Genomic DNA, 17,827 nt, shown 5'->3' with positions numbered 1-17,827 from the left:
TAGGTCACATTGTTTGTCAGCCATATTGGATAAAAAAAACGAACCTTATCCGATCAACACAAAACATCACACACATGAACTCCTTCCCAATGCTAGGCGGCGGACATTTTTTTTTAATCTCAAAGGCCATGTGGTTGGGCAGCCATATTGGATCAAAGTAAAATAAATAAATAACTTTCCATGAAACGGCTTATGCTGTTGAAGTCAAACTTTACAAAATTTAAATGTGATAGATCACATGGTCTGGCAGCCAGAATATTATATATATGTGAAGAAGAAGAAACCTTTATGATGAAGAATAATAATTATTTTCACACTCCAGTACGGCTTAAAAGAATGATGTGAAACTTCACACACATTAGTAACGAGTATTTTGGAATACAGTTTGGTAATTTAAACATCGGCGGTTGCATTTCTGGCAGCCATTATTAAAAATTATTTTGAATCTGAGTATTGTTTGAATTCCTTTAAATTTCATTTTTTAAATCAAATTCTGAATCGAGTTTTTTTTTTTTTAAAGAGGATTTCATTGGTCACGTGTCTGATCAAAGTGGGACGTCTTTGCACCGGACCATCACTGCCAACAGTTACAAAGTGGCAGTTCTAGTTATTATAATTAATAACACCTGTCAAAGTGATTTTAACCCAAACTAACCAATACTCGTAATCGTCATTTCAACCCAAACTAACCCATACTCGTCAAAGTGATTGACACAAACTGTCCATTTCCGTTCACACGACTTCAACCCAAACGAAGCAACACTGGTAACACCGGGAAAACATTTATTTTTCTACATTCGCTCAAGCTCTTTTTGAGCGGTGATACTTTTCCGAATTTGCCTTTTGATGTCCATTAGCCATCTTCATCACATCACCTGTATCTTTTACATTGTCCTCTGCACTCACAACCTCTGCTGCTTTACTTCTGTTTCGTTATAAGAGGTTGAGAATGCAGGTTTGACTCTAAATGGTACAAGTGATGATGAGGGACCACCCCGGTGACAAGTCTGGTCTTGGATCTAATAATCATCACCAAGATCTCCATAAATTTCGGGCAGATCAGATCGCTAAATTTAACCTCTGGAGGAACATTTTAATTTTAATTTACTTCATAAATGAACAACTCATCCACTGAAATAAGTAAACCTGTTCTAGACATCACACAATCTCGCAAAACCCACACATGTAATTTCGGCCCATGAGTTGCTTGGTGGTTCTACTGCAGGAAACTAACCGTGCGTTCAACCCTCTTGAGCTAGGACGCCATGTTTGAGTGTGTTAAGTCAGGTCCCCTCTGGGATTAAAGCGTGTGTTTGAGTGATGTGTTTGCGATCATACCTTCAGAAAGGAGGTCGGAAGGATGTTAACTTCGGACTTCTGAGAGACATGAAAAGGGACATGAAAAAATGTGTGATGGACAGAAGAAAACAATAATTGAGAATTAATGAAATATTTCAACAAAGTGGCCACAGATGATCAGTTATCTCTCAACAGTCAGGGATATATTCTGCATGGTGTGTGTGGTTACAGATGTGGTTTTGCGAGTGGCTATGTCACTGCGTATGTGGTTGTCCTGGCCTGTTATGAAGTGTGTACATGTTCAGTTGGCTCTGCATGTATGTCATGGTGGTATTTATATCCTCTGGGATTAAAGTGTGTGTGTTTCTGGAATGATGTGTGTGACCATACCTTCAGAAAGGAGGTCGGAACGATGTTATGAATTCCATTGTACAAATACTTGAAAACCCCTATAATCTTCCGAGGAACAGATGGAACAGTTTCCTGTGTGATGGACACAAGAGAAGAAGAATTGAGAATTAATCAAAGATATTTCACTGAAATCGTGATCAGTGTTGAGGGTGAGGGGGCACTCAGAGGAGCATTTTGTCGATATTCGTTTGGTATGAGATTAGTGGTGTTCTGGGTCGGATTGGACGAGTGATATGCTTATTGGAATCATCCACACGTGAGCACTGACAGGATGTATCAACAACACCAGGAAAGGTAAATTCATAATCCCTTCTGTGATGCATTTGTCAGGTTGAGAATGCAGGTCCGACCCAAAAGGCTACAAGTGCTGATAAGTCTGGTTCAGGGAGTGGGGTTTTGGATCGAAAAATCATCACCAAAATCTCAATTCGTGAAAATTAAGTTCCTGGCAGATCGGATCACTAAATGTAACCTTTATTTGAACATTTTATTGTAAATTTACTTCATAAATGAACAACTCATCCTCTGAGATATATAAATATGTTCTTAGCCGAGTAACGTCTTCACAACACCCAAACTCGGGATGGAGATGGAGTCCTCGCAACACCCAAATCGCAGGAGATTAATTATTGACTATTGAACCACCTTGAGATAAATAGAATGCCAAATTTAAGTGTGTTACATCAAAACGCCGTGATGTCCACAGGTAACAAATGCGCACAGTGAAAACTTTTAGGAAGTGTGCAATGAACACCGCACAAGATCGAAGTGGCCATTGGTGGCGCAGTCAAGAAGTAACGGATCAAACGGCCCCTCCGATTCCTTTAAACTGAAAAGCCTGAAAGTGTTTCATTTCCTCAACAGTCATAGATTTGTGCGGGTGGAAGCATGGTTACATATGTGGCTGCCCTCGTCTTTTGGAAAGCGTGGAAACACTTTGTTGGACGAGCATGTCTGCCCTGGTATAAGTTATATTCCCCGGCATTAAAACGTGTGTTTCTGGAGTGACATATATGCGAACATACCTTCAGAAAGGAGGACGGAACGATGTTACAGATTGTTTCACACAAAGACCTGGAAATGTCTTGGGGCTCCACAGACACAACCTTCTGTGTGATGGACAGAAGAAAACAATAATTGAGAATTAACGAAAGATATTTCACCAAAGTGGCCACAAATGATCAGTGATCCCTCAACAGTCAGGGATAGGTTCTGGATGGTGTGAGGTTACAGCCGAAGCCAAAAATATTGGCACCCTTGCACTTTTTTTCAAAGAACTCACAATTTTCTCGAAAACTAAGTTCAAATGGACAAAAGTATTTGGCCTCCACAATCCTCTATTTCACTGTTAATTTTACAAAACCATTGTTTTTCATTCAGAACTTAATATATCCTTTGAAATCATAAAATAAAAAGAAATGCTGTTGATAAAATTATTGACACCCTCTACTTAATATTTGGTAGCACAGCCTTTGGACAAAATAACTGCAGTCAAGCACTTCCTATATCCATGAATGAGCTTCCTACACCTCTCTACTGGTAGTTTGGCCCACTCTTCTTGTGCAAACTGCTCCTGTTTTGCCAGATTTGAAAGGTGCCTTCTCCCAACTGCTGTTTTCAGATCTCCCCACAAGTGTTCAATGGGATTTAGATCTGGACTCATTGCTGGCCACTGCAGAACAGTCCAGCATTTTGTCTTGAACCATTCCAGGGTGCTTTTTGAAGTGTGTTTGGGGTCATTGTCCTGCTGGAAGACCAATGACCTTCGACGGAGACCCAGATTTCTGACACTGGGTTGAACATTGCGCTCCAAAATGCCTTGGTAATCTCTTGATTTCATGATGCCATGCACACATTCAAGTCACCCAGTGCCAGAGGCAGCACAGCAACCCCAAAACATCACTGAACCTCCTCCATGTTTGACTGTAGGGAAGGTGTTCCTTTATTTGAATGCTTCATTTTGTTTTCTGTAAACATAGAGATGACGTGCTTTACGAAAAAGCTCTTATTTGGTCTCATCTGTCCATAGGACATTCACCCAGAAGGATTTTGGCTTGTTCAGGTGTGTTTTGCCAAACTCCAGTCATGCTTTCTTCTGTCTCTCTCTCAGCAGTGAAGTCCTCAAGGGTCTTCGACCATAGAACCCCATTTCATTAAGTTGGCTACGGATGGTGCGAGTTGAAATTGTAGTACTGTGTTGTGATTTAATTGACTCACTGTGTTGAAATTTATATCCTCTGTGTCTGAAGGTCAGCTTGAATCTGTTTGGCAGTTGATTGAGATGCTTTCTCCATAATTCGATCAATCGTTCGCTGTAATCTTCGATCAAGTTTTCTCTTGTGGCCACGTCCAGAGAGGTTGGCTGCAGTGCCATGGGCCTCAAACTTCCTGATAACATTGCGTACGGTGGACACAGGAACATCAAGGTCTCTGGAGATGGACTTGTAGCCTTGAGATTGTCCATGCTTGGCTACAATATTGTGTCTGACCTCCTCAGACAATTCTCTGGTTTTCTTTCTTTTCTCCATTCAAACTAGTTGAATGCGTGATTCTTACATTGCAGGCACCTGCAACTCACCAAAGGTGAGTTCAATTCCAAAGTAAAGGAGAATCACCTGCTTGAAATCCAATTATTTCTAACAACTTCTAAAACGTGCCAAAAATATTGTCCAGGCCATTTTAGGATTTTTGTGTGGAATAAGCTAAGATTTCCGAATATCTTCAGCTTTTTTTTGTTTTGTTCCACTGCAAACCAAAGACATACATTTGTGGAAACCAATTTTTTTTTAATTTCAACAATTTTCTGAAAGAAATGGTGCATTGTTTGAAAGCAGTGCAAGGGTGCCAATTATTTTTGGCCACAACAGTACATATGTGATTCTGCGAGTTGCTATGTTGTTGCGTATGTGGTTGTCCTGGCCTTTTATGAAGTGTCTACATGCTCAGGTGGGTGTGCATGTCTGTCCTGGTATAAATTATATCCTGTGGCATTAAAGTGTGCATGTTTCTGGAATGATGTGTGTGTGATCATACCTTCAGAAAGGAGGTTGGAACGATGTTATGAATTCCATTGTACAAATACCTGAAAACCCCTATAATCTTCTGAGGAACAGATGGAACAGTTTCCTGTGTGATGGACACAAGAGAAGAAGAAATGAGAATTAACGAAAGATATTTCACCAAAGTGGCCACAAATGATCAGTGATCCCTCAACAATCAGGGATATGTTCTGGATGGTGTGAGGTTACAGCCGAAGCCAAAAATTTTGGCACCCTCGCACCTTTTTCAAATAACTCACAATTTTCTCAAAAACTAAGTTCAAATGGACAAAAGTATTTGGCCTCCACAATTCTCTATTTCACTGTTAATTTTACAGAACCATTGTTTTTCATTCAGAACTTAATATATCCTTTGAAGTCATAAAATAAAAAGAAATGCTGTTGATAAAATTATTGACACCCTATCCTTAATATTTGGTAGCACAGCCTTTGGACAAAATAACTGCAGTCAAGCGCTTCCTATAGCCATTAATGAGTTTCTACACCTCGCTACTGGCAGTTTGACCCACTCTTCTTGTGCAAACTGCTCCGGTTTTGCCAGATTTGAAAGGTGCCTTCTCCCAACTGCTGTTTTCAGATCTCCCCACAGGTGTTCAATGGGATTTAGATCTGGACTCATTGCTGGCCACTTCAGAACTGTTCAGCATTTTGTCTTGAACCATTCCAGGGTGCTTTTTGAAGTGTGTTTGGGGTCATTGTCCTGCTGGAAGACCAATGACCTTCGACGGAGACCCAGATTTCTGACACTGGGTTGAACATTGCGCTCCAAAATGCCTTGGTAATCTCTTGATTTCATGATGCCATGCACACATTCAAGTCACCCAGTGCCAGAGGCAGCACAGCAACCCCAAAACATCACTGAACCTCCTCCATGTTTGACTGTAGGGAAGGTGTTCCTTTATTTGAATGCTTCATTTTGTTTTCTGTAAACATAGAGATGACGTGCTTTACCAAAAAGCTCTTATTTGGTCTCATCTGTCCATAGGACATTCACCCAGAAGGATTTTGGCTTGTTCAGGTGTGTTTTGCCAAACTCCAGTCATGCTTTCTTCTGTCTCTCTCTCAGCAGTGAAGTCCTCAAGGGTCTCCGACCATAGAACCCCATTTCATTAAGTTGGCGACGGATGGTGCGAGTTGAAATTGTCATGCTGTGTTGTGATTTAATTGACTCACTGTGTTGAAATTTATATCCTCTGTGTCTGAAGGTCAGCTTGAATCTGTTTGGCAGTTGATTGAGATGCTTTCTCCATAATTCGATCAATCGTTCGCTGTAATCTTCGATCAAGTTTTCTCTTGTGGCCACGTCCAGAGAGGTTGGCTGCAGTGCCATGGGCCTCAAACTTCCTGATAACATTGCGTACGGTGGACACAGGAACATCAAGGTCTCTGGAGATGGACTTGTAGCCTTGAGATTGTCCATGCTTGGCTACAATATTGTGTCTGACCTCCTCAGACAATTCTCTGGTTTTCTTTCTTTTCTCCATTCAAACTGGTTGAATGCATGATTCTTACATTGCAGGCACCTGCAACTCACCAAAGATGAGTTCAATTCCAAAGTAAAGGAGAATCACCTGCTCGAAATCCAAATATTTCTAACAACTTCTAAAACGTGCCAATAATATTGTCCAGGCCATTTTAGGATTTTTGTGTGGAATAAGCTAAGATTTAGGAATATCTTCAGCTTTTTTTTGTTTTGTTCCATTGCAAACCAAAGACGTACATTTGTAGAAACCAATTTTTTTTGAATTTCAACAATTTTCTGAAAGAAATGGTGCATTGTTTGAAAGAAGTGCACGGGTGCCAATATTTTTGGCCACAACAGTACATATGTGATTCTGCGAGTTGCTATGTTGTTGCATATGTGGTTGTCCTGGCCTTTTATGAAGTGTCTACATGCTCAGGTGGGTGTGCGTGTCTGTCCTGGTATAAATTATATCCTGTGGCATTAAAGTGTGCATGTTTCTGGAATGATGTGTGTGTGATGTGTGTGTGATCATACCTTCAGAAAGGAGGTTGGAACGATGTGATGAATTCCATTGTACAAATACCTGAAAACCCCTATAATCTTCTGAGGAACAGATGGAACAGTTTCCTGTGTGATGGACACAAGAGAAGAAGAAATGAGAATTAACGAAAGATATTTCACCAAAGTGGCCACAAATGATCAGTGATCCCTCAACAATCAGGGATATGTTCTGGATGGTGTGAGGTTACAGCCGAAGCCAAAAATTTTGGCACCCTCGCACCTTTTTCAAATAACTCACAATTTTCTCAAAAACTAAGTTCAAATGGACAAAAGTATTTGGCCTCCACAATTCTCTATTTCACTGTTAATTTTACAGAACCATTGTTTTTCATTCAGAACTTAATATATCCTTTGAAATCATAAAATAAAAAGAAATGCTGTTGATAAAATTATTGACACCCTCTACTTAATATTTGGTAGCACAGCCTTTGGACAAAATAACTGCAGTCAAGCACTTCCTATATCCATGAATGAGCTTCCTACACCTCTCTACTGGTAGTTTGGCCCACTCTTCTTGTGCAAACTGCTCCTGTTTTGCCAGATTTGAAAGGTGCCTTCTCCCAACTGCTGTTTTCAGATCTCCCCACAAGTGTTCAATGGGATTTAGATCTGGACTCATTGCTGGCCACTGCAGAACAGTCCAGCATTTTGTCTTGAACCATTCCAGGGTGCTTTTTGAAGTGTGTTTGGGGTCATTGTCCTGCTGGAAGACCAATGACCTTCGACGGAGACCCAGATTTCTGACACTGGGTTGAACATTGCGCTCCAAAATGCCTTGGTAATCTCTTGATTTCATGATGCCATGCACACATTCAAGTCACCCAGTGCCAGAGGCAGCACAGCAACCCCAAAACATCACTGAACCTCCTCCATGTTTGACTGTAGGGAAGGTGTTCCTTTATTTGAATGCTTCATTTTGTTTTCTGTAAACATAGAGATGACGTGCTTTACGAAAAAGCTCTTATTTGGTCTCATCTGTCCATAGGACATTCACCCAGAAGGATTTTGGCTTGTTCAGGTGTGTTTTGCCAAACTCCAGTCATGCTTTCTTCTGTCTCTCTCTCAGCAGTGAAGTCCTCAAGGGTCTTCGACCATAGAACCCCATTTCATTAAGTTGGCTACGGATGGTGCGAGTTGAAATTGTAGTACTGTGTTGTGATTTAATTGACTCACTGTGTTGAAATTTATATCCTCTGTGTCTGAAGGTCAGCTTGAATCTGTTTGGCAGTTGATTGAGATGCTTTCTCCATAATTCGATCAATCGTTCGCTGTAATCTTCGATCAAGTTTTCTCTTGTGGCCACGTCCAGAGAGGTTGGCTGCAGTGCCATGGGCCTCAAACTTCCTGATAACATTGCGTACGGTGGACACAGGAACATCAAGGTCTCTGGAGATGGACTTGTAGCCTTGAGATTGTCCATGCTTGGCTACAATATTGTGTCTGACCTCCTCAGACAATTCTCTGGTTTTCTTTCTTTTCTCCATTCAAACTGGTTGAATGCGTGATTCTTACATTGCAGGCACCTGCAACTCACCAAAGGTGAGTTCAATTCCAAAGTAAAGGAGAATCACCTGCTTGAAATCCAATTATTTCTAACAACTTCTAAAACGTGCCAAAAATATTGTCCAGGCCATTTTAGGATTTTTGTGTGGAATAAGCTAAGATTTCCGAATATCTTCAGCTTTTTTTTGTTTTGTTCCACTGCAAACCAAAGACATACATTTGTGGAAACCAATTTTTTTTTAATTTCAACAATTTTCTGAAAGAAATGGTGCATTGTTTGAAAGCAGTGCAAGGGTGCCAATTATTTTTGGCCACAACAGTACATATGTGATTCTGCGAGTTGCTATGTTGTTGCGTATGTGGTTGTCCTGGCCTTTTATGAAGTGTCTACATGCTCAGGTGGGTGTGCATGTCTGTCCTGGTATAAATTATATCCTGTGGCATTAAAGTGTGCATGTTTCTGGAATGATGTGTGTGTGATCATACCTTCAGAAAGGAGGTTGGAACGATGTTATGAATTCCATTGTACAAATACCTGAAAACCCCTATAATCTTCTGAGGAACAGATGGAACAGTTTCCTGTGTGATGGACACAAGAGAAGAAGAAATGAGAATTAACGAAAGATATTTCACCAAAGTGGCCACAAATGATCAGTGATCCCTCAACAATCAGGGATATGTTCTGGATGGTGTGAGGTTACAGCCGAAGCCAAAAATTTTGGCACCCTCGCACCTTTTTCAAATAACTCACAATTTTCTCAAAAACTAAGTTCAAATGGACAAAAGTATTTGGCCTCCACAATTCTCTATTTCACTGTTAATTTTACAGAACCATTGTTTTTCATTCAGAACTTAATATATCCTTTGAAGTCATAAAATAAAAAGAAATGCTGTTGATAAAATTATTGACACCCTATCCTTAATATTTGGTAGCACAGCCTTTGGACAAAATAACTGCAGTCAAGCGCTTCCTATAGCCATTAATGAGTTTCTACACCTCGCTACTGGCAGTTTGACCCACTCTTCTTGTGCAAACTGCTCCGGTTTTGCCAGATTTGAAAGGTGCCTTCTCCCAACTGCTGTTTTCAGATCTCCCCACAGGTGTTCAATGGGATTTAGATCTGGACTCATTGCTGGCCACTTCAGGACTGTCCAGCATTTTGTCTTGAACCATTCCAGGGTGCTTTTTGAAGTGTGTTTGGGGTCATTGTCCGGCTGGAAGACCAATGACCTTCGACGGAGACCCAGATTTCTGACACTGGGTTGAACATTGCGCTCCAAAATGCCTTGGTAATCTCTTGATTTCATGATGCCATGCACACATTCAAGTCACCCAGTGCCAGAGGCAGCACAGCAACCCCAAAACATCACTGAACCTCCTCCATGTTTGACTGTAGGGAAGGTGTTCCTTTATTTGAATGCTTCATTTTGTTTTCTGTAAACATAGAGATGACGTGCTTTACCAAAAAGCTCTTATTTGGTCTCATCTGTCCATAGGACATTCACCCAGAAGGATTTTGGCTTGTTCAGGTGTGTTTTGCCAAACTCCAGTCATGCTTTCTTCTGTCTCTCTCTCAGCAGTGAAGTCCTCAAGGGTCTCCGACCATAGAACCCCATTTCATTAAGTTGGCGACGGATGGTGCGAGTTGAAATTGTCATACTGTGTTGTGATTTAATTGACTCACTGTGTTGAAATTTATATCCTCTGTGTCTGAAGGTCAGCTTGAATCTGTTTGGCAGTTGATTGAGATGCTTTCTCCATAATTCGATCAATCGTTCGCTGTAATCTTCGATCAAGTTTTCTCTTGTGGCCACGTCCAGAGAGGTTGGCTGCAGTGCCATGGGCCTCAAACTTCCTGATAACATTGCGTACGGTGGACACAGGAACATCAAGGTCTCTGGAGATGGACTTGTAGCCTTGAGATTGTCCATGCTTGGCTACAATATTGTGTCTGACCTCCTCAGACAATTCTCTGGTTTTCTTTCTTTTCTCCATTCAAACTGGTTGAATGCATGATTCTTACATTGCAGGCACCTGCAACTCACCAAAGGTGAGTTCAATTCCAAAGTAAAGGAGAATCACCTGCTCGAAATCCAAATATTTCTAACAACTTCTAAAACGTGCCAATAATATTGTCCAGGCCATTTTAGGATTTTTGTGTGGAATAAGCTAAGATTTAGGAATATCTTCAGCTTTTTTTTGTTTTGTTCCATTGCAAACCAAAGACGTACATTTGTAGAAACCATTTTTTTTTGAATTTCAACAATTTTCTGAAAGAAATGGTGCATTGTTTGAAAGAAGTGCACGGGTGCCAATATTTTTGGCCACAACAGTACATATGTGATTCTGCGAGTTGCCATGTTGTTGCATATGTGGTTGTCCTGGCCTTTTATGAAGTGTCTACATGCTCAGGTGGGTGTGCGTGTCTGTCCTGGTATAAATTATATCCTGTGGCATTAAAGTGTGCATGTTTCTGGAATGATGTGTGTGTGTGATCATACCTTCAGAAAGGAGGTTGGAACGATGTGATGAATTCCATTGTACAAATACCTGAAATCCCATATAATCTTCTGAGGAACAGCTGGAACAGTTTCCTGTGTGATGGACACAAGAGAACAAGAATTGAGAATTAATGAAAGATATTTTACTGAAATGGTGATAAATGTTGTTGAGGGTGAGGGGGCACTCAGAGGAGCATTTTATCAATAACCGTTTGGTATGAGATTCCTGGTGTTCTGGGTAGGATCGGACGAGTGGTATTCAAGTGGAATCATCCACACATGAGGACTGGCAGGATGTATCAACTACACCAGGAAAGGTGAACTCATAATCCCTTCTGTGATGCATTTGTCAGGTTGAGAATGCAGGTGTGACGCAAAAGGGTGCAAGTGCTGATCACAGTCTGATTCAGGGAGGAGTAGGGTGTTGGATCGAAAGAATATCACCAAGATGTCCATTGATGAACTTTAACTTTCTGGCAGATCAGTTCGCTAAATTTATCCTTTCCTGGAACACTTTATTTTAAATTTACTTCACAAATGAACAACTCATCCTCTGAAATAAATAATCCTGTTCTTAGCCTAAAAACGTCCTCATAACACCCATACGCGGAATGTCAGACATTGAGCTGCTCAAAGGTTCTACTGCAGGAGATTAATTGTTTGTTGCACCACCATGAGATCGGGCGCCAAGTTTGGGTGTGTTACGTCATAACGCAGTGACATCCACAGGTCGCAAATGCGCACAATGAAAACTTTCAGCAAGTATGCAACGACCACCGCACAGGATCTAAGTGGCCATTGGTGGTGCAACAAGGAAGTAACGGATCAAATGCACCCCACCGGTTCCTTTAAACTGGAGAGCCTGAAAAGTGTTTCGTTTCCTCAACAGTCATAGATTTGTGCGGGTGGAAGCATGGTTACATATGTGGTTGCCCTCGTCTGTTGAAAAGTGTGGACCCCTTTGTTGGTCGTGCATGTCTGCCCTGGTATCATGGACAGACATGCATGACCAACTGGTCGTGGTATCATTTATGTCCTCCAGGATTATCGTGTGTGTGTTTGTGGAGTGATGTGCGTGTGCGATCATACCTTCAGAAAGGAGGTTGAAACGATGTTCTGAATTCCTTTGTACAAATAGCTGAAAACTCCTTCATTCTTCTGAGGAACAGATGGAACAGCTTCCTGTGTGATGGATGCAAGAGAAGAAGAAGTGACGATTCGTGAAAGATATTTCACTGAAATGGTGATAAATTTGAGGGTAAGGGTCACTCAGAGGAACATTTTATCGATAATCGTTTGGTATGAGATTCCTGGTGTTGTTGGTAGGATTGGACGAGTGGTTGGATTCTTTTGGAATCGTCCACACGTGAGCACTGGCAGGATGTATCAACAACACCAGGAAAGGTAAACTCATAATCCCTTCTGTGATGTATTTGTCAGGTTGAGAATGCAGGTCCGACCCAAAAGAGTACAAGTGCTGATCACAGTCCGGTTCAGGGAGGAGTAGGGTCTCGGATCGAAAGATTATCACCAAGATCTCCAGTGATGAACTTCAACTTTCTGGCAGAACAGTTCGTGAAATTTATCCTTTCGTGGAATACTTCATGATACATTTACTTCACAAATGAACAACTCATCCTTTGAAATAAATAATTCTGTTATTATTATTATTATTATTACTAGGGCATGCCTGTACGTGGGTGCAATGCCCGTACGTGGGTACGTGGGTGCGAGTACGGTGACAATCCCCCCCCCCCCTCTATTTACATGAAATGGTTTGGTCCATGAAATGTTTTGGTCCATTCGCAACGCCAAAGCGAACGGCGAACGCTTTACATGAAATGGTTTGGTTCATGAAATGTTTTGGTCCATTCGCAACGCCAAAGCGAACGGCGAACGCTTTACTTGAAATGGTTTGGTCCATGAAATGTTTTGGTCCATTCGCAACGCCAAAGCGAACGGCGAACGGCTTGCGAGTACAGTGACAATCCCCCCCCCCCCCCTCTATTTACATGAAATGGTTTTCATTAGTTTTAAAACATAGTTTAACGCCAACATAGCGGCAACATAGTTTGCCAACGTGAAATAGAGTCTGATCGCCACGTTCGGCACACGTGATAGCTCGCTGCTCTCTGATTGGTTGAAGCGTTTTTTGGACATAGCTCGGTAAGTACTTCTCCGATTAATTTAAAACCTTGAAAAGGCACATCCTCGGGTCCCCAGCAATATACCTGGCAAGTTTCAAGTATATCGGACCGGTAGTTGTCGAGAAACAGCGGTCACAGACAAACACACAGACACACAGACACACAGACACACAGAGATTACTGGAATTATAGATAGATTATTATTTTTTTATTTTTTATTTTTTTTGTATACAAGATCGAGGCTCGTGAAAGAGCGAACATTAATCACACAGAAAGACAAACAGACACACAAAACAAGTAACGTCGGGAGCGGTAGACAAGATGGGGAGAGAGGGGGAAGGACACAAACACAACATTTGAGAGCAGGGACTGAGAGACATGGAGACATCGAGAGAACTGTGGGAGGGAGAGGGCTTTGGGGGGAAGGCATGGGAAGGGGGGGGGGGAGGTGGGAGAGGTATAAAACATATGGACCCTGCCAAGACTTCCAGGAAAGAAGTTGGAATTTCAAACAAGGTGGATCTGGGGTGAATTAGTGGGGGTAGAAAAGATCAAGGTTTTGGATGGGGGAAGATAAGAGATGGTGGTGAACAGCTGTTTTGAAGACCTGGAGGGAGGAGTGTGATTGAAGTGAGTGTGGGAGTTTGTTCCAGAGGCGGGAGAAAAGAGGAATGAAAGAGTGAAGGTGAGCAGAGAGCCGAGATTTCGGCAGTTTAACCATCAGAGGGTGGCTGGCAGATCTTGTGCGACCTGTAGGAATATTTGGGGGACAGAGCACAGAGAGAGCTGGGGGAGCAAGGCCGGAGAGGAGTCGGTAGAAGACAGAAAGACCACCTACCTGCCTGCGGTGAGTGAGTGAAAGGCCCTCAGAGATAGCTTCATCGCGGGAGATTCCAATGATTCTGAAAGCTTTGGATTCAACAGCGTGAAGCCGAGCCAGGTGTGAGGCAGGAGCACCGGCCCATAGGGGAGAACAGTATTCCATTGAGCTGCGGATGAAAGCCTTGTGTGTGGTGAGGAGCTCAGGTGTGCCTAGGAAGGACTTCGCACGACGGAGGATGCCCAGTCGGCGACTGGCTTTGGAGGCCAGCTTGGAAATGTGGTTTTCCCAAGAAAGATCATGGCAGATGGTGAGACCCAAAAGCTTGAGCGACAGAACTTCTTGGAGAGGATTGTTGAGAAAGTAGATGGGAGGGTTGTCCAGTCGATCTTTTCGGAGAGACATAGTAAGAGTGTGAGATTTGTCAGGATTGAAAGACATGTTCCACATGTTTGACCAGTCTGTGATTTTGTCCAGGTCTTCAGAGAGTGAGGAGGCTGCAGACTGCCGATCTGAGGGAAGAGGAATGGAGCGGCAGAGAGTGGAGTCATCAGCAAAGAGATACAGAGGATTTTCCAGAGAGTCGGAGAGATCATTGACAAAGACCAGAAAAAGCACAGGGCCCAGCACACTGCCTTGGGGAACTCCAGCCTGAACGGGAAGGGGAGATGAGAGAAATCCATTCAGGGCCACACGTTGACTACGACCAGAGAGGAAGTCCGCAAGCCATGCATGGAGATTTCCATGGATACCATAGGAGGAGAGTTTGGTGAGCAGAGCTGGGTGCCAGACCGTATCGAAGGCACGTGATATGTCAAGGGAGACAGCTCTGATTTCCTGTTTGGCATTGAGGACCTCCATCCATTGTTGAGACAGCAGAAGCAGCATGTCCAGAGTAGAGTGACCTGGTCTGAAACCAAATTGATGATCAGAGATCAAGCCATTGGAGAAGAGGAAAGATTTCATATCCGAAGCAATGATGGATTCCATGACTTTGCTGATAATTGGGAGCAGGCTGATTGGTCTGTAGTTGCAAGGATCTGTTTTTGCACCTTTTTTGTGTAAAGCGGTAATGTTTGCTGATTTCCAGGATGCTGGCAGATGACCTTGAGCAAAAGATAGGGTGAAAAGAACAGAGAGAGGGTGAGATAGAGTGGCAGAGCAGGATTTTAGGACCCGTGGGCTGATGCCATCTGGTCCAGTTGCAGAATCAGAGTCGAGGTTTGACAAAAACTCCTCCACCTTGTCAGGAGAGAAGGTCACAGAGTCCAGGAGCAGTTTGGTTCGACTGGGAAAGGTGGGAACAGAGAGAGTTGGGTTTGGGACTAAGGATTTTGAGGCAAACACAGAGTTGAGGCATTCGGCTTTGTCACGTGCGATGTCAACTGTGTGGCCATTTGAGGTAAGGGAGGGGATGGAGGGGGAACAAACACCAGAAACGGATTTGACCAGACGCCACCAGGATTTGGAGGAAGGAGACAGGTTTGAGAGTTCATTCTTGAGTGAGGAGAGATAGTGCTTCCTGGCACTCCTGAGGGTAGACACACACTTGTTCCGAGCTTGGTGGAAGGAACTGAGATTTCCTTCAGTTGGATTAGCCTTCCAAGAGGCAAAGGCAAGTTGTTTCAGGGCAACTGCCTCACCACAAGATTCAGTGTACCATGGACGGGAGGAAGGGTAAGACAACTGAAGGCGAGATGGGATAAATCTGTGCATGAGAGAGATCAGTTTGCCCTGGAAGAATTCCCAGGAAGAATTGATGTCAGAGGCAGTGGAGATGGGAGACCAATCCAGACGATTGATGGCTGCTTGAAGACCGTCCCAGTTGGCCTGAGTGAAATGCCAGACTCGTCGACGCTGAGGAGGCTCTCTGAGAATGGCCAGAGAGATGTCCACTTTGACAAGCACATGATCAGAAGAACCGATTGGAGCAGAAGAAGAGCAGCAGACATTAGCAGGGAAGTTAGTCATAACCAAGTCTAGAAGAGAAGATACTCCATTGGCTGAGATCCGGGTCGGGAAATTGACAGATTGTGTCAATCCCAGTGAGTCACAGAAGTCCTTTGCTGAGGGGCCTAGACTGGTGAGAGAGGAACCCACACCCAACCAGGTGGCATGATGACAATTGAAGTCACCACATATGAGGAAGAGAGAGTTGGGATGAGTGGATAGAAGTTGGTCCATGTTGTCAGACAGTGAAATGTAGATGGAGTCATCACTGTTTGGGGGATGGTACAGAACACATATGAACAAAAGGTGGGAGCGGAGAGGAAGCCGTAGCCAGAGGTACTCCTGGGGGTGAGGAGGAGAGAGGGCAGTGCAAGGAGAGTGAGGAAGAGAGTTTTTGATAAAGATAGCCACCCCACCACCAGGCCGAGGCTCAGGTCTATCATACCGGAGGAGGGAGTAACCAGGAAGAGATATTAAGGAATCAGAGACATCTTGAAGGAGGAAAGTCTCTGTTAAGCAGATCAAGTCTGGATTGTCAGAAGCAACCTGTATGGAGAGATCAGTCAGGTTTGAGCGAAGGCCCCGGATGTTTGAGGTCCATACCGTTAATGAAGAGAGAGGGGGAGCATCGGGTACAGGACAGGGGAGGGGAGGAGTAGGGTAAGATGAAGGATGAGAGGGGGAGGTAGGGAGAGCAGTTGTTAGTGTGTCAGCGATTGCAGAAGAGTTCCAAGAAAGGGAAGGATGAGGAGGATGAAAGATTTGAAGGTGAAGGGATGAGGCACAGTGAGGTGTTGTTTGAGGGGGGGCAGAGGAAAGAAGAAGGTTGGGGGGGTGGAGGTATGAGATAGAAGGGAGACGAAGTGGGGAGGAGGCAGCTTTGAGGAGGAGGGAGAATTGGAGAGGAATGGTATGGGGGGAGATTTGAATGGGAGGGGTTGGGGGGGAGTTTTGAAGGGGAGGAGTGAGGGGGGAGTTTAGGAGGGGAAGGGCAAGGGGGGAGTTCAGGAGTGGAAGGGCAAGGGGGGAGTTCAGGAGTGGAGGGGTAGGGGGGGAGTTTAAGAGTGGCGGGGCAAGGGGGGAGTTTAGGAGTGTAGGTGCAAGGGGAGGGATTTGGATGGGAGGGGCAAGAGGGGAGTTTAGAAAGTGGATGATTAATGAAAGACGAACATTGAAAACAAATTGGGTTTGTTGTGATTTTCAAGTTAGCAATCCGGTTCAGAATGATGGAGGAGGGATGGAATTAATGTGAATTTAGACCATGTAGTGAGGGAGACGTATAAGATATTGAATTTCTTTTTTTTGAGGTGGAATGAGTTGGAGAGGAAATTGAGAAAAGCCTTTTAAATAGGAAGAAAAACAGCGTGTTGTAAAATACCACTGAGTAAAACACTGAAGGGGAAAGGTTATACATATTTAAATAATATTTAAACAGAACCGTGAACAACCTTATGTGCACAAAAATACCAACGGGGGGAGAGCCGAGAGGGACCACCACGAGTCACGTGAAGGGCAAACGGTGGATGGCAAGGAGTTAATGGGGGCGGGGCGAACAGCACACCTGGACAGAAAATACAGGATGAGTCAACAGTACAAGTGGAGAAAGGAAAATAAATGTTTTTTTTTGTTTGTTTGTTTGTTTGGTTTTTGGGGGTGGGGGGGGGGGGGAGGTGGGGATTTAGAACGTGAGACAGAGTATTATGTTCGGGGTAGAAGGGAAAAAAACTAAAAGCCAAGCAAAACACGATTAAGATAACAAACACCGACAGGGGTACAACTACAAGGCCACACACGAGGAGCAGAACACGATTAAATAATTACAAGTTACAGGAAATTCAAACCAAAAGTAACTATAATCAAAACAATAACGCATGGACGATAAAATAACGAGTTGAAATTTGACAATCTATCTGGGGAAAATGACAATCTATCTGTTCTTTGCCGAAAAACATCCTCACAACATCCAAACGCGGGATGTCAGACTGTGTACAAATGTCAAGGGGACCTTGAGTCAGACCTTGAGCTGCTCGAAGGTTCTACTGCAGGAGTTGAATTGTCTGTTGAAACACCGTGACATAGCACACCAAGTTTGAGTGTGTTACGTCATATC

The 17,827-nt window shown here is 43.3% G+C and overlaps 1 protein-coding gene and 1 long non-coding RNA gene across 3 annotated transcripts in view; both read right to left on the bottom strand.

The window, feature by feature from the left end:
* Nucleotides 1-1,140: 1,140 nt before the first annotated feature.
* LOC144889146 (uncharacterized) lies at nucleotides 1,141-3,914 on the bottom strand. Its single transcript, XR_013621616.1, has 3 exons — nucleotides 2,736-3,914; nucleotides 1,690-1,782; nucleotides 1,141-1,377 (listed from the first exon to the last, which is right to left on the bottom strand). It is a non-coding gene; the product is annotated as an uncharacterized LOC144889146 (long non-coding RNA).
* A 4,309-nt stretch (nucleotides 3,915-8,223) lies between these two features.
* LOC137425043 (uncharacterized) overlaps nucleotides 8,224-17,827 on the bottom strand; it is a 33,487-nt gene continuing 23,883 nt past the window's right edge. For both annotated transcript variants that reach the window (XM_078769096.1, XM_078769097.1), the window contains exons 10-11: nucleotides 11,890-11,982; nucleotides 8,224-10,893 (exon numbers count right to left, since the gene is read on the bottom strand). In XM_078769096.1, coding sequence (XP_078625222.1) covers nucleotides 10,795-10,893; nucleotides 11,890-11,982 — 192 coding nt within the window. In that variant the 3' untranslated portion in view covers nucleotides 8,224-10,794. The remainder of the gene's footprint in view (nucleotides 10,894-11,889; nucleotides 11,983-17,827) is intronic.

Source organism: Myxine glutinosa, unplaced genomic scaffold, assembly GCF_964187855.1.
Source record: "Myxine glutinosa unplaced genomic scaffold, kmMyxGlut1.1 SCAFFOLD_1132, whole genome shotgun sequence".
Lineage (NCBI taxonomy): Eukaryota > Metazoa > Chordata > Myxini > Myxiniformes > Myxinidae > Myxine > Myxine glutinosa.
The sequence above is the reverse complement of the archived record's forward strand: the minus strand, read 5'-3'. Positions and strand labels throughout refer to the sequence as shown.